Source organism: Cynocephalus volans, chromosome 11 (assembly GCF_027409185.1).
Source record: "Cynocephalus volans isolate mCynVol1 chromosome 11, mCynVol1.pri, whole genome shotgun sequence".
NCBI lineage: Eukaryota > Metazoa > Chordata > Mammalia > Dermoptera > Cynocephalidae > Cynocephalus > Cynocephalus volans.
The window spans coordinates 50,133,852-50,151,084 of NC_084470.1; the positions used below are offsets into that span (position 1 = coordinate 50,133,852).

The window sequence follows — 17,233 nt, forward strand, 5'->3', positions numbered from 1 at the left end:
TTATGTGAAAATTAGATTGTACAATTCATTAGATCCAGTCTGTATGAGTGTGAGAGTTTGTGTTGCAAAGGAGGAGACAAGAGGTTTATAGTATAATGAGCTTCCAGGATCCATAGAAGCAAGCTCTGAACAGTCAACGATGGAAAGATTGAAGGAAGAGTTGCAGCCTAATTTCCTGGAAGAATAATGCCATTCTTCCAAATCAATAAACATTTCCCATCAAAATCTTCCACTGAGGAAACTGTGTGGCTTACAGATGCCAGAGGAAAAGAGCTAATTCATTGGCCCAGATCCCCCAGAGAGTTAGTGTGCTGGGTTAGCTATTTCCCACGACCACCATGCGAGCATGCCCATCACAAACCATCCATTCTCTCCACAGGCCAACTATTGTATTCTAAAATCTAAACATTGACTTCCTACCAAATTCTGAGCAGACTGCTTGATTCTTCCCTTCTTCCTTAATTCTTTTTATTTACTAAACTACTACGGTGGGGCATCTTGCTAACTAGAATCTTCCTTACTTATTCCCTTATCCCACATAACTGAAGTTTCTTTCCTTGACGATTTGGAATCCCAGTCCTGTTCAACAGCCATCATTGCAAGCCTGGTATTATAAATAGAGCACTCTTTGTCTAGAATACAGGTCCAAAGAGTACAGAACTCATAAAAATCCATGAATCCTTCCCACTTTTGAGGCAAAGGAGCAGAACTGGAAAATCCATATTAAAGATGGAATGATGAGTTTTTTGCACTTGGGCACCAAGCAAACCAATGAAGAAACAGAAGAAAATTTTGGTCCTGTAGTTGATAGCCAGTGCCTCTTTGGCCACCAATTATTTCAGAATTAATCTATTTTGTAAATTATGGGCAATGACTTCTGAATCTAAGCATTAGAATTGCCTTGAAATGCATCACCCAAGCAGACCAACTGCTCTCCTGTGGGTTTCCAGAAACCTCTGCTGTGTCTCTCCTATGTCTTATCATCAGTCTCTATCTCATTGCTATTGGTCAGAAAGTGGCTTTATGTAAAAACTGTCCAAGATTTATTTAGCAGATGAATATACCTGAGAAAAGATGAAGGGAATCCCTTCTTCTTTTTCATTTTATTTTATTTTATTGGTTATGCATATGGGAATGCCTTCTTGAATGGACTCCAATCAAACAGTTAGCGTTAAAGAAGTACCCAAATGGTGCTCCCTGTCTTTGCACACACAGTAGTCCCCCCTTTTCCATGGTTTTATTTTCCATGGTTTCAGTTACCTGAAGTCAACTGTGTTCCAAAAGTATTAAATAGAAAATTCCAGGAATAAACATTTCATGAGTTTTAAATTGTCCACAATAATCAACCACATTGTATATCGACAAAATAAAATTAAGGAAAAAAAAAAATTGTACACTGTTCTGAGTAGTGTGATGAAATCTCACACTGTCCCACTGCATCCTGCCAGGGATGTGAATCCTTTTTTGGTCCAGTGAATGCATGCTGTAGATGCTACCCATCCATTAGTCACTTAGTAGGTGGTTTTCAGAATGACTGTGACAATGTTGCAGTGCTTGTGTTCAAGTAACCCTTATTTTACTTAATAATGGCCCCAAACCACAAGAGTAGTGATGCTCGCATATTTTGTTGTAATTGTTCTATTTTACTATTAGTTATTGTTGTTAATCTTTTGCTGTGCCTAATTTATAAATTAAACTTTACCATAGTATATATGTATACTATACATAGGCTTCGGTAATATCTGTGGTTTCAGGCATCCACAGGGGGTCTTGGAACGTATACCCCTGTGGATAAAGGGGGACTACTGTACATGTTCTTCTTTCTGCCTGGAAAATACTCCTCCCCAGACCCTCCCAAGTCTTCGATTACTGGACGAACATCTACATACTCTACTACTCACCTCAATTACCCCCTCCTCCAGGAAGCCTTTCCTGATACAAGCCCACCCCCATAAGAGTGGATGTCTCCTCCTTTATTCCCAAAACACCATGTATAGGTCTCTAATATAGTATTGAACACATAGCTGTTTTTATATCTGCCTCCTTCACACAAATGGAAGTTCTTTGTAAAGGGACCATGGTTTAGTCATCTCTTTATACCAAGCACCTAGTATTTTGAATAAACAAGACACAGTTACTATTTTTCCCCTTGAAGGCAAGCCTAATTGGAGAGACAAACACATGCACCAAACAATTATTGGACATCCAGGTGCTAATCCGTGTGGGGCAGATTGAATGGGAGAGATTAAAGCCCAATTCAGAGTGTCATAGACATTTCCATGGAAGCTGTGATTCATCCTGTTCTGTGATTGTCAGAGCCCTAGTCAAATCCCCTTTGAAACACCATCTGAACTGTGCTCTGTGCACACCAGATGCTACTCAAAAGAGACAGAGAAGGAAGAGAAAGGCACAGACGCAGATAAATGCTGCAGTGTGGGTGTGTCACTGGGGCCAGGGTACATGTAAGTGTGTCTGTGTATGTAGATGCACACACAGATCTGAGGGTTGGGGAGATGGTATTGCAAAAAAGTAGAACGTTTTCCAGGCGAGCACAAGAAAAATGATTGAGAGGAAAGGGAGGAGCAGAAGGCCTGAAAAATAGCCATTTTGATCCCTTTTTCCATACTATTGGTATGGGAACTACCCTACCACAAAGGGAATATTACCTTAAGGCCTATGCATGTGGAAAGGCCATATTTGGGGTACACAGGAATTTCAATGGGCAGGGAGATGATGGGAGGAATTGTGGTGAGGGAAGTTGGAGTGGGAGGCAGAAAGTTATGGTGTAGGGGGAGAGTGGAGAATTGCTATAGGTATGAGGTGAGGTACTAAAGCCATTCCCAGGCTGGGTTGTGTCACAGAGATAGGTACTGGGATCTTCTGTGCCAACAACAGGTGACAGCTTGAGCTGCAGGGCCCAAGGCATGAGGTCAGAAAGAAGCTTGTGAATGATTTCAGAACCACGGTCAGCCCCCCTCACCCCCCGCCCCAGGTTCCAGAACTGCAGATAGGAGTGTCAGAGGGAAGCTGACCTTTCATGTCCACAGACACCTCAAGGTCAGCATGTCCAATATGGACTCCCCACCTTCCCTACAAACCTGGGTTCTTTTTCCAGTGCCCCTGTCTTAGAATCACCACTTGGTCCTGAAACCTGGGAGTCATCTTGGACTTGTCTCTCCTTTTCCCACATTCCAAAATCCCAATGTAGTTGACATCAGCTCCACCCCTTCCAGAAAGTCTTTGTAATTCACCCTTTTCCCCATCTATCATTTGGGAGGGGGTGACTGGATTACTAAAACATCCTACTAATCTCTGTGCCTCCAGCTCTCTCCCTGCTACAAACCACTTCCCACTTCAACCCATTGCCCACAGCAGCTGCAAAGGTAGGTAACATTTAGAGCATAAACCTGAGCCCCTTACCATCCTGTGCTGGTTGTAAGGCTCAGCTTGGGGTGACTTGTTGTCATCTGTGGAGCCCTCTGACACTCTTGGCTTCTTTCTGAGTCTTTTCTCACTGGCATTTTTGGAGGTTAAATGTGATTCATTGTAGGAGTGGAGAGAGGCTGTGTCAATCCCCAGTGTTGCCAGCAACTGAGGATAGAGAACAGCAGCTGCAGCCAACAGCATCTGGTTGGGCTTAGCTAAATGTGTCTCTGTAGTAGACTCTGTTGGTGCCCTACCCAGGTCCCTTTTACCAGGTCAATCCACCCTTCCCCAGCCATTTGAGTGGTACCTGCATCATTCTGCAGAAAATTTCTTTTGGCTGCCTGCACCTGGGGCAGGTACTGGGTAACAAAAGGCCAGCCCCCTTTCCTCAAGGTAAGGCTAACTCTGTGATACGAGTCATGCTCTAGAGCTTCCCATGGGAGCAGGCTGAAGCTGGTCTCCACCTGAGACCACTCCTTGTTTAGTCCCACCCCCTACCCCATCCTGTTTCCTTCACTCCCTTCTCCTGATAGCACTTCAATAAATGACTTGCACAAGAATCCTGTCAGGTTTTTTTTTTAGAAAATCTGACCTAAGAGGATCCCTGAGGTAAGATGAATCCTCCCGCAGTTCCCTAGAATGGTAGCCCTAATCTAAGTGGCTGGTCCAGACCTCTGTCCAAGAATGTACAGCCTGCAACTGACTTCATGAAACTTCTGCCTCTCACAAACCTCCTGTTCCTTCCGGAGCATCTCGAGGGCCTCTTGGAACCTCTTCTCTTTTGCTTCAATTTCATCAGTGGTTGCCTGGTTCTGCTCCTCATATGCCATAGTAACCACAGCCAAGATCAAGTTGACCAGGTAAAAGGATCCCAGGAAAATGACAAGCACGAAAAAGACCATGTAGATTTTCCCAGAAGCCCTCAGGGTCTGCAGATTCAAGGGAAAGAAGAGAAACCTGTACCTATAGCACATGGGCCGCTGAAGTTAAGTCAAGATCCTCCAGAAAAAAATGTAGCCATGCAGCTGGCCCACCAGCCTTCAATCAAATCTTTATGGGGACATAGAGATCAATACCTGCTGGTAGAGGCGTTCCCAGGAATCCTGTGTCATGAGACGAAACAGTGAGAGGAAAGCCCAAGCAAAGGAATCAAAACTGGTGTAGTTAAAATCCGGGTTTTCAGAAGTTTTCAGGCAGATATAACCATCAGGGCAGTGGCTGCAGCAAGAACAGAGAAGGTCATCCATTGCACAGCCTTCTGCCTATTGGGGAGAAGGCAGCCCAGGGCTGCAGGAAGACCGTGGGGTTTGAAGTCAGAGATCGGAGTTCAAGGCCTGGCCTTCCTCTTATTAGTTGCATGACCTTGGACACTTAATCTCTTTAGGCCTCAGTTTCTCTCATCCATGGGATGGGGATATTGATACTTTTACTCTTGAGTTTCATGCATAGGGATGTGGCCTGGGGAAGGCCAGCCAACTGCTGAGATGTAATTCCATAAGGTATCAAGCTCTTTGTCAGTTCACACTAGTGAAGGGAGAGTGAGTAGCACTAAGCAGACTTAAAACTCGAGCCTATCAGCATCATCTGCAGAGTTGTCTATCAAAGGAAGACTCATATTAGCCAAGTTCACTGACCAATTATATATAACAATGAAAATAACACTTTCCACTTACTGAGCACTTATTGTATGCCTCTCTCTCCCCTAAGTGCCTTACAAACACTATAATTTAATCATCTCAACACAATCCCTCCTTACAGATGAGGAAGTTGGGGTTCATGCAGAAGTCAGTTGCCTAAAACTATACAGGTACCAGCATATTTATTTAAAAGGAGAAATATAACCATCAAGTAGCCCAATACTTGAGTCAGCCCAGCCTCCTTCTGAAGACTGGCCTATGAAGGAAGGCCGATTAAAGATGCTGTTTGGTGAGTTTTGGGGTGGGGAGTGCTGGACTCCTCTCTTTCTCTCATAGTAAGGGGAAGAGTTGATGTCAAGAAGACTCTCTCAGCTCAGTGGGAATGGCCTGGTCAAGGTAACAGTAGTATGTTGTTTATAGCTTCAGATTCTTTTACTCCCAGGATTCCTTTATCAACACCAACCTCTGACCCTCTCCTTATTCCAGACATCCATGTGAACACACAACCCCAAGACCCATAAAATCCATTAGGGCTCTGACAACTTAATTATAATCAATTCCAAGTCTCTCCATCTTGGATGGAGAATTGAAATTCCCTGACTCTGTAGACCTACATTTAAAGGCAGTCTCTTGGTTTGCTCAAGGAACTGTCAACCCATTACCTGTAGGCTTTCTAATTAACTCTGAGGGCAGCCTTATTTCTACATCTTCCATGGAACCCCACTGTAGCCACTACACATCAACAGCTAACTGCTCAGTGTATCAACTGTTCACTGCTCTGAGGATTAAATGAGGCCACTGTGCAAGGTCTCTTGCAAATATTGTATGCAGCAAATATTGTATATAAAATGCAAATATTCAACATAGCAAATATTGTAATAAATACAACATAGCAATGTTGTATATAAAATGCAAATTAAAATTCCTGCTGTTTGTAACCTCAGAAGCTACCGAAAAGATGAACTAGAATAACATGTGAAAGAATGCTGAAAATCATCAGGTGTTTTCTAGTACCTGCTCTTCATCTGGAGATTCCAGACTTTCCTCCTATAGTACCATTGATCAGTGTGGGCCTTTGCTCAGCATGCTGGCCTCTCTTGCCATCCCCCAGCCCACTCCTCTGCTGCCTGGCTGGGACCTGCCCAGCAGGAGGCTTGGCCTCTGTAGGAGCTTAGGGGTGCCCATAGATGGACCCCACAACTTTACCATGGAAAGTGCTTAGGCTGCTCTGGCACCATCATCTTGAGAAATGCCATCATGTAGACAAGAAAAGGACATTGAGGGGGGTCTTGGTTTAAATTTCAGTCAAAAGCAAATTAAAACTGATGTTAGAACAACCCTTTTCCTGAGCCAAAGAACCAAATGCCAAGTGCATTCGTGAGAAAGAGGCCAATGAGCCTGATGTTGAGCAAATTCTCCTGTTGCTCCCCACCCCGCAGCTCTAGCTCTACCTGAGATCGTTTTCCTAGTGATCTGATTAAGAAGGAGCCTCATGCAGGTTCCACCTGGCTCCACTTGGGCAATGAGGGGCCGCCAGCCATTCAGGGAGTGGGGCATTGTGAGCTCTGATCTTCCAGGCTCCCAGCTGTGGCAGTGGGAGAGATGGGCCTTTCTGATCTGTTGCCTGAACTCCTGCACACCTCACTCCCGTGGCCCAAGTAGCAGGCAGAGCTGAGGGGTCCTCTCCCCTTAGTTTTGTTTCACATTCTGTTCTGCCACCTGGAATGGCCTTCATCCAAACCATCTCTCATTCACCCAGGCTGGAGACATCCTACCTGCCCTTGAACACTCACCTCAACCACCACCTCCAGGAAGCCTTCTTTCTTGCCTCACACTACCACCTCTCCATGTTTCTCCATCCCATGGAGACTCTGGCACATTTGTTCTCCTCAATTCAGTATCTTTATGTGCACGTATGAAAGACTGCAAACTGGCAGCTTACAGGCTGAATTTGGCCTGCAGAAATATTTTATTTGACTCCAAATTATGTAGACATTTTCTGGAACTGGTAGCCAATATTTATAGTTGGGACATTTTACATAAAAATATAAATCTCCCATCTCTCTTTTAAATGTTTGAAGCAGTGGACCCACATTTCCACATTGCAACCAAAATCTGGACCCAGGAGTGGCTTCTCCTTTATCTGGTGCATGAACTCTCAGTTGCCTTGGTTCCCACCTGGCCCACTCCACTCATTTATCATGTCTCTGGCCTCTGTAAGAAGTTGAAATTGCAGTCTGATGTATGGGTTTCTTCCTCTGTTATATGAAGATAATGAAAACCATAGGATGGAGTTAGCCATGATGATTAAATGTAGAATATGTGACACAAATATATTTAATAAAGGTTAGCTCCTTCCTGGAGTAGATTGGAAAAATGATTGCAAAAATGACCACAATTCTTCCCCTCCCTGTGTTCACACCCCTTTGCAATATGACCTTTCAGCTTCCTCTACCAAGAGGTGGAGTCTATTTCCCCGACCCTTGGATCTAGACTGATCCCTGACTTGCTTTGGTCAATAGAATGCAGAAAAAGTGATATTATGCCAGTTCTAAGTCTAGGCCTCAGGAGGCCTTTCGCACTTCCACTCTTTCTCTTGGAACCCTGCCTCTGCCGGGAGAACAAGCCCAGACTAGCCTGCTGGGGGATGACAGACCACACAGAGCAGAGACAGGGCATCATAGACCAGCCATTTCCCAGCTAATCTGTCTACTGACTGCAGATGCATGAATAAGCCCAGTCAATGCCAGCCAGTGTCCAGGGGATATCCCAGCCCAAAATGCTGACGCATGGAATTATGAGTTAAATATATGGTTGCTGTTTTAAGTCACAAGCTTGAGGTCATTTGCTACACAGCAAAAGCTAACTCAATACACTCCTCCCCATGCATTCTGGGATGGCAAAGACCATGACTTATTTGTTTCTACATGTTCCTCAGGACCTGTGATCCAGTGTCTGCCCAGAAAATGCTGAGGACAAGGTGGAGAAAGACCTATTAGGCCTTGATGCTTTATCATGGGTTGGGCACTCACCCTGCACCAGATCCATTGCCGCACAGTAAGGGATCAGAAGTGCCTGGCTTATTAACGTACAAATCTGCCAAAGAAAGGAAAAAATTAAGCCTCACAGATGGTTCTGAGCCCTCCAACTCAAGCCTTGTGTGGAGAAGGCAACACCTCCTGTGTTCTGTCTGAGCGAGGCGAGCTCCCTCAGCTACATGCACTTAGTGGGCACACTGGGACACTTAGAAGGTGTAAAGTCGCATCTGAGAAGAGCTGAGCAGTGACTTCAGCTCTAAGTCTCCTGCAGCAGAGGCAGAATGACTTGTGGCTTGCCTCTGGATTTGTAGCTCATTTCATTCCAAAAGGGACACTGGGCAACAGGAAGTGGGGAGCCCAAAAGTAGAACACAACTCCGGAGAAGCATTTCATCAGGAAAGAAATCAAAATATATACTTAAACAGATGTGCAGAGGCTTCACACCCCTTGCTCCAATGTCCATTGATCCCAAGGTCCCAGCCAGACCTCGGTCCCTATGGCAGAAATTCCACTCACCTTTTCCATGAGATGAGGAATTGGCCACCCCATCGACAGCCGTGGAATTCCTGACACATTTGTTCTTGAGGTTGCCCTTGAATAGCTGCAAGCCCACCAGGGCAAAGACACTCAGGCAGAAGACGGTGAGGATGGTCACATCAGCCAGCTTCCTCACCGAGTGGATCAGGGCCCCCACAATGACCTTCAGCCCTGTGGGAAGATGACAGTGATATCCCCATATGGATGAGGCAGCACATACAGAGCACACGCCTGCATCTTGCCATCCTGTCCCCTCTCTACACACAGTTGTGGAGCATTTACAAACTCCAGGGCAGTTCCAAGCCCAGTTTATCATCTGATCCTTGCCATTACTGTAGAGGAAGACAGGCAGGGACTATTGTCCTCATTATAAAGACAAGGCAACTGAGACTCAGGCAATGCACTTCTTATCATCTTAAGGCTAATAAATTTCTGACATTAGCAATTCAATTAACAAAAATAATTGTTGAGTACCTACTATGTTCCAGGCACTGTGCTAGGCATGAGGCTATTGACTTCACTCCAGCCATTTGATATTTTTCTGACCTCATCTCAGTTCTGGGAGGAAGCTTGAGGCTTGGGACACATGAACCTCACTCTTTTTGTGTGTGTGTGTGTGTGTGTGTGTGTGTGTGTGTGTGTGTGAGAGAGAGAGAGAGAGGTGCAAAAGAGATAGAGTGAGAAAAAGATACAGACAAAGAGAAAGAGAGAGACATAGATACAAAGACACAGAGAGATGAACTTAGCAGTAGAGTGTGACCATGAAAAACAATGAGGCAGAAACAGAGAGAACCTGTGCTAAGCACAGCTGGCAGCAAAGATGGGATCCCTGCTTGTTTAAGGAGAGATGATTTGTTGCTCTAGCAAATGAAATGAACTTCTTTAGGAGAGCAGCTTCACAGGTAGAAGAAAGAGCTTGACCAGAAAAGCAATCTGGGATCTATCTTTGGTTTGTCATTTTGATTGACAAATAATCCATTGAGCACTATTCACTTGTCAGTACCTGGGCTGGGAACTGAGTGATGGTTAAGGCAATGATGTGTGGTGGGGTTGTCTGACAATTGAGGGGAATTTCATAGCATCATCAAGCAGATGGGTAGACAGAGGAGCAGCACTTATCTGAAACTCAGGGGGCAAGGGAAATGGGGTGGGGTGGGGTAGAGTGTGGGGAAGTTGGGAAAGACTAGGGAGTGTCCTTCAGTAGGTAAAGGACATCCTGAAAGAAGGAGTAGCACAGCCAAAGGCTGGGAGGTGAAAAAGGTCATGGAGTATTTGTGGAGTCACAGGTAGATTCTGGAACATGAAGCAAGGTGGCTAGAGGTGAGAGAAGAGGCAGAAGCAGGAGTCTGGACAAGCCAGTTCTTGTAAACATGACTCAGGTCTTCCTGGCTAAGAGTGGGTGAGACGGATACCAAGGGGTACAACTATGGCTCTCTTCATGAAGAGGTTTGCCCTGTGGAAATTGGCACAGAGTTTCCAATCTTTCTCTGCAGAGCCAGATATGGAATGGTAGAAAGAGTCTTCCACTCTAGAATGAGTGTTTCTTTTTTACAGATGAGACAACAAATTCACGGAGTCTCAAGGGTGAAGGGAGATAACCCATCAGGACATGAAGGATAAGTGTTGAGTCTGTTTCAGGAGGTTTACTTGGTCTCTGGCCTCACCATCCCCACCATCAACCTAGTGGGGGGATGAGAAATAGTCACTAGGCTACTAGTGACAGTAAAGATCATGGAGGCCAATAAGATGAGCTTTGATGGACTGCTTTTGTTTCTGAATTCCCTGTAATCAAGAATTGCCTAATTATTTTCTTCTCTGGAGATCCAGAGACAGAACTGGGGCTCAGGCTTTTAGATCTGTGGAGATAGCGAAGAGCCTAGGACTGCTCTCTCCCTGCTTCCCATTTCCAAGTTCAAACCTTTAGTTTAAGGTATAAATGTGAATCCAACTGGGGGACTTTCCTGAACCCCATAACTCTTATTAAAAATAGTAATACTTTTGATTAAATATGAGCAGAAAATGATGACATAACCCCTTTGTCATTTATCAAGTGTGTGGCCATGTGGTAAGTGGACAGAGGATTGACCTAGGAATCAGGACATTAGGCTTTCAGTTCGCACCGCGTCTTACTAGTGATGAGGCCTTGAGCTTGTGTTTTCCAACACTCTAAGCCTCAGTTTTTTTGTCTCTTAGATGAGTATTTGTGAAAATCAAAGAAAAGCCTGAGGCTGTGAAAACTAACATATGCTCTGTGGATAAATATGCCGGTTGAAGCAGCTCACCTGGGATCACAGAAACTGTTTTTAAAGCTCTTAGAACTCTGAACGTCCGAAGGCCTGAGATCCCTCGGAGATCAATCGCTGCACCAACATATCTGTAGGACCAGAAGTCAGTCAGCATTGCTGCAAGGAGAGGGTCCTGGGAATGTGTGCAGCATAAATAAGGACTATTTTGGGTAACACAAGCCTAGGAAGAACCCAGAATAGACACTGAGAATCTAGTGACCCCACCGTCTATAGACTGACACTGATTTAACTGTTGCAACATCTTTTTTAGAGTGGACCATTTGAGAAGATGCATTGTGATCTAGGTGACTCTGCATTCTACAATATATGGGTGAATATTCAAATATGAGGGCTGAGCCAACCAGTCTCCTCAGAAACTGGTTCCTCAGGGAAAGAACCCCATGTGGGCTAAGTACAAGGCTGAGCCTTGTCTGATCCATTTTGACAGACCAGTTATCAACTAAGATTTGAGGTATTTGACTTTGCCCTGTGGGTGTGGTGACCCCCAAAGCATAATTCTGTGGTAAGAAAACCCCAGCCCATTCAGTTCCATATGAGGAAGCTGTACTGAGAGGAGGAAACACCCCAGAGTACGAGCCTGAACACACCCATATGCCCCACATGGAAGGACACACACAGAAATCAGCATGGAGAAATACTCACGCCAGGGAAATGACACTAAAATCCAGCCAGTTCCAAGGATCTCGCAGGTAAGTAAACTCATTTAGACAGAATCCTCTTGCCAGTATCTTTATCAAGGCTTCAAAGGTGTATATGACAGTGAAGACATACCTGGGAGGGAGGGTGGAAAGAAGTGTTAACTATGCTGTGGAGGGAGCTCAGCTGGGTGCTTCTGCCTGCAGGAGGGAGAGATAAGCTGCGTGATTGTTCCAAGGGAAAATGTGCAAAGAACATCACCAAGGTGGGGAAGGGGAAAGAGGTAAGGTAAGGAGATGAGGCGTAGACAGAGGAACACTGAGGAGGTGTGCAAATGGGTGGGGTGGGGAGGATGTGTGTGTGGCTGAGATGGCCGGGAGCCTCTGCTGCTCTGAGAGTAGGCAGAAGGCAGTGGCAGGAGAAGAGCAAGGGTCCTCCTATTCCACGAGGCTCCCAGAGGCTCCCTGCCCTGCAGGAAACTGAAGGCTCTTCTCACAATCTGTTGATAGTGGAAGATGTGGAAGAGGGATGAGGCTCTCCTACTGCCAACTGTCTTTTCTTCTCACACCTTGCCTGGTCTGCCTGCGTTCCTGGTCATGGGAGAAAAAAGCATCTAAATCCACAAACATTTTCTGAGGAAGATGGATTCTGATAGAGGAAGTTGTCTCAAACAGCCCGTTTTTCTGCTGGGTACCTTGGTGGGTTTGGATTTGAAGCAATGAAAGTGGAGTGGAGGTTGGCAGCAGCTCAGTGTTTCTCAAATGACCAGAATCCCTCGATCACCTACAGCAATTGTTTTCAAAGTCTGGCAAGCGTCAAAACCACCTGAAGGGTTTGTTCAAACATATTTCTGGGCTCCACTCTCAGAGTTTCTGATTCAGTAAGTCTGGGGTGGGGCCCAAGAATTTGCATTTTTAGCAAGTTCTCAGCTGATGCTAACGCTGCTGGCCTGGGGAACCACCCTTTGAGAACCACTGACCCAAGGAATTCAGGCACACACAGAAATCACAGATAATTTTGGGTATACTGATTTTTTTAAATTATAAAATTATAAACCTAAACTCTTATTAAAAATAGTAATACTTTTGATTAAATATGGCAGATAGGATACAAATACTCACCTCTATCTTTTCTGAACTAAGATGGCAGTAAAAGGACTTTTAAATTTTTATTTATTCATTTATTTTGGGAGTGATTGGCCAGTATGGGGATCTGAACCCTTGACTTTGGTGTTATCAACACCATGCTCTAACCCACTGAGCTAATTGGTTAGCCTAGTAAAAGGACTTTTTAAAAAGGCATAAACCCACCAGGACAAAGATGATGGAGAGCACAACAACAACATTTTGGAAACTAGAATGCAGATTGATGAGTGGTAACTGACAGAGCAGACGTAAGAGAGCTGAAAACTAGCTGGAAGTGGGGAGTGCCCAGAGCAAGCGAAGTTACACTGCAGAATCTCCGAACTTCTCAGAACTTAGAGCTGCCAAATATCCCTGGAAGAGGAACTTGGGAAGGGGTGGCAAGTAGAGCTGAAAGGACTGTTTGAAAGTCTTTACAAGAAGCAGTTGGGCTTTCTAGATCCCACTTTATACCATCCATTCAGTGAGAAACTGTTTCCTCTGCTCTGGAGATAGATTGGTTGTTTGTTCTCTCTTAAGAGTTGAGAAAGGGGGAGAGAGATGCATACTGAAACACGTGTTTAAAGGAAAAGTTTACATACTAAAAGGCAGACATCCCCTCCCCCACTTCTGCCCCTTATTAAGTTCCTAGAAGACAGTCAGGTTTATAGCCCACAAAGATACTGCACTTTTAATATGAACAGCCAGCCCATGAGCATCAGGAATTTGAAGGATGCCCCTAACACCAAAAACCAAAGCAACCAATCAGAGGGAGAGAGAGAAAGAGAGAAAGACAGAGAGACAGACACACAGAGAGAAAAAATATGAAAGCAGAGAGCAGAAGAAAAATTAGAGGAAAAAACTATCATTAATATTTTAATAGTTGTAGAGAGTTAGGAGCTGAGAAGATACTACTTAATAAAAAAAGAACAGAAAGCTATAAAAAAGAATACTCAAAGAAGGACTTTTGAAACAAAAATATAATAGCAAAAGTAAGACATTAATAGGAGGACTGGAAACAAATTTTTGGAAATCTCACAGAAAGTGAGACAAAAAGAAGGAATGGATAAGAAGTGATAAAAAGTATGAAAACTATAGAATCAGACAGTAGGTGCAATGTCTGACCAATAGGAGGTCTAGGAAAAAAAATAGAGAAATACACTGGAGGAAATTATTAAAGAAACAATTCAAGAAATTTTTTCAAAACTGAAGGATGTAAGTATTCAGTTCAAAAGCAGCTACAAAAATTCAGATCCCTGTACTAGCCAGCCACAAAACAAAACAAAACAAAACAAAACAAAACAAAACAAAACACCTGCAAATGTTCAGGAAAATAAATGATAAAAGCTTGCATCAAGGCATAACATGACAAAATTTTAGAACATTGTGCACAAAGAGAAAAGCCCAACCTTTTATGAGGGAGAAAACAAAAGAGGTCACATATATCAAGGACCGAGAATCAAAATATCCTCAGATTTCTCAATAGCAACTTTGGAGGTTAGAAGACAATGAGCAGTGCCTTCAAAATTTTGAGGAAATCATTTCTAGTACAGAGTCCCTTCCTTAGCCAAACTGTCAAAGATGAGGGTAGAATAAACATAATTACAGACAGGCAAAGTCTCAGGAAATTTACTTCCCAGCTACGCTTCTAAGAAAGTTATTAGAGGATGTGCTCCACCAAAACAAAGAAGTAACCAATGAAGAGGAAGAGGAAGATATGGTATCCCGGGGACAGTCAAAAGGAATCCAAAAGAGAATGGAGAAGAAAAAATCTCTAGAAAAGAGATGTGCATAAGGCCCAGAGAATACCTAGGTCAGAATGAGGTAGGAGATAAAGGACTCTAGGACTGATTTCCTCAGGGAAAATTGAAACTGATGGGTAACCTGATGTGTTCAAATAAATCAAAGGAGTTATTCTCTGAGGAAGAGTTCAAATGTGTTCAAATAAATCGAAGCAAATATTCTCTGGAGAAAAGTTTGAGCACAAATTAGGGATAAATATATAGAGAGAAAACTGAGTAAATGAAGGAATGAAATCCTGCTTAACTCCAGGGAAAGCAAAAAACATTGGGCAAAATGGAAATGTAATCGAAGTACACTGCATGACACAGCTGTGAATAGTATTTGCTTAGCAATGTCATTATGTAATCATATATGTAGTCAGACAATGTACACATTATCTGATGAGATAACCAAAAATTATGATGTAACTAAACCAGGAAGACGAGAGTGAGAGGAAAACAGTGTTTGTATGTGGCCCTAATTTTTTCCATAAAATAAAGCCAATAGAGAACATATGAAATTGAAAAATTAAAAATAGTAGTAGGAGTATATTATTGGAGATAGGGCGGTATCAGAAAAAACATGTGAAAAAGCTGAAAGTGGTTGCCTCTGGAAAGATGAAATTAAGGGTAAGTAGATGAGGAACATGAAATTGCTGTTTTTGTTAGAATCCTTATAGAGCTACATGAACTTTTAAACCATGAACATGAATATCTTAAATAAAAGTAAAAGTCAAATTTTAGAAAAGGGTGAATAACAGTAATGTTTTTCATATCTGCGAAGGGAGAAATAGTGTTTAAAATCATTCATGAAGAAATCTATATCTGGCTGCATAGCCGCTTGAGCTGTCTGTCAGCTTCTATATCTTGTGGGTTTTCCCCCCACTCTTTATGTTTTCTAAATTAGAAAATCTTAACTAAGAATTATAGGTTGTTGGAAAGCTTTGACAGATATTTCTGGCTTGTCAGATCAAACACAGACCCAGAAATTATGGAGAGAGTTCTCTCTAAAGACCATTTTCAGTGTTTCCCCAGAGGATGAATGCACCAGCTGAATAGCAGCTAATGGAGTCACTTCCTCTCTTTGGTGATAGTTGGCCCTGGAAGGTATTTCTTCATGTTCAATTGCAGCATTTGGATGCGATTTTTCATATGCCCAGTGTGCTTTTGCCTAAGTGTTTTTTTCTGGTGAGTGAAGAAAATCACTGGGTATTGGGAAAAAGTCAAACTCTCAGCTATTGAGCCATTTGTATCACTGTTTAGTTTTAAGAAACCCTGATCCGTACTATTCAAAATCCTAAATGGATCACTGAGACTCACCACTTGTATTAATAAAAATGGTTATTAGAAAAAATGTTCATTCCTTATATTTAAAATACCATTTAAACCTTTTTGTTTGCCAGCCAGAGCAGTTGAGTGTGGGAGAGCAGCATCTCTAACTCACTTTTGGTTTCAGCCCAGTAGGCTGAGGAAACACTAAGCGACCACAATCAGTTTGTGTTCACAATTCCCACTATGTCTCTCAACAGCAAATCAGAACCTGGAGGCATGTTACGGGCCCCCAACAGTTTTCTTTGAATGATATATGTACTGGCATTTGGAAGCAGCATCTTCCATTTGCATAGTCAAACCTTCCCTTGCTGACTATGTGGCTGGAGTTTCCTCAATGTTGATTCAACATACCTGTTTTTTAAACATTTTAATAAAATATGCATAACTTAAAAGTTACCATTTTGAGTATTTTTAAGTATAGAATTCAGTGGCATTGAGTACATTCACAATGTTGTGAAACCATCACCACTATTCATCTCTAGAACTTTTTCATCATCCCAAACAGAAAAGTACCCATTAAACAATGACTCCCCACTCCTACCCACTAAACAATGACTCCCCATTCCTACCCACTATACAATGACTCCCCATTCCTACCAGTTAAACAACGACTCCCCATTCCTACCCACTAAACAATGACTCCCCATTCCTACCCGATAAACAATGACTCCCCATTCCTACCCACTAAACAACGACTCCCCATTCCTACCCGTTAAACAACGACTCCCGATTCCTACCCACTAAACAACGACTCCCCATTCCTACCCACTAAACAACGACTCCCCATTCATACCCACTAAACAACAACTTGCCATTCCTACCCGTTAAACAATGCTCCCCATTCCCACCCCTTAAACAACGACTCCCCATTCCTCCCCACTAAACAACGACTCCCCATTCCTACCCACTAAACAACGACTCCCCATTCCTCCCCGTTAAACAGCGACTCCCAATTCCTACCCGTTAAACAACGACTCCCCATTCCTCCCCACTAAACAATGACTCCCATTCCTACCCACTAAACAACGACTCCCCATTCCTCCCCGTTAAACAGCGACTCCCAATTCCTACCCGTTAAACAGCGACTCCCCATTCCTCCCCACTAAACAACGACTCCCCATTCCTACCCACTAAACAACGACTCCCCATTCCTCCCCGTTAAACAGCGACTCCCAATTCCTACCCGTTAAACAACGACTCCCCATTCCTACCCACTAAATAACGACTTCCCATTCCTACCCGCTGAACAACGATTCCCCATTCCTACTCACTAAACAACGACTCCCCATTCCTACCCGTTGAACAACGACTCCCCATTCCTACTCACTAAACAACGACTCCCCATTCCTACCCACTGAACAACGACTCCCCATTCCTACCCACTGAACAACGACCCCCCATTCCTACCCGCTAAACAAT

At 43.6% G+C, this 17,233-nt stretch overlaps 1 protein-coding gene across 3 annotated transcripts in view; it reads right to left on the reverse strand.

Annotated features, from left to right (window-relative positions):
* The window catches only part of SCN10A (sodium voltage-gated channel alpha subunit 10), a 95,627-nt gene that overhangs the window by 54,918 nt on the left and 23,476 nt on the right, over positions 1-17,233 (reverse strand). For all 3 annotated transcript variants that reach the window (XM_063115266.1, XM_063115265.1, XM_063115264.1), the window contains exons 4-10: positions 11,587-11,715; positions 10,921-11,012; positions 8,618-8,809; positions 8,096-8,159; positions 4,503-4,644; positions 4,158-4,355; positions 3,421-3,591 (exon numbers count right to left, since the gene is read on the reverse strand). In XM_063115266.1, coding sequence (XP_062971336.1) covers positions 3,421-3,591; positions 4,158-4,355; positions 4,503-4,644; positions 8,096-8,159; positions 8,618-8,809; positions 10,921-11,012; positions 11,587-11,715 — 988 coding nt within the window. The remainder of the gene's footprint in view (positions 1-3,420; positions 3,592-4,157; positions 4,356-4,502; positions 4,645-8,095; positions 8,160-8,617; positions 8,810-10,920; positions 11,013-11,586; positions 11,716-17,233) is intronic.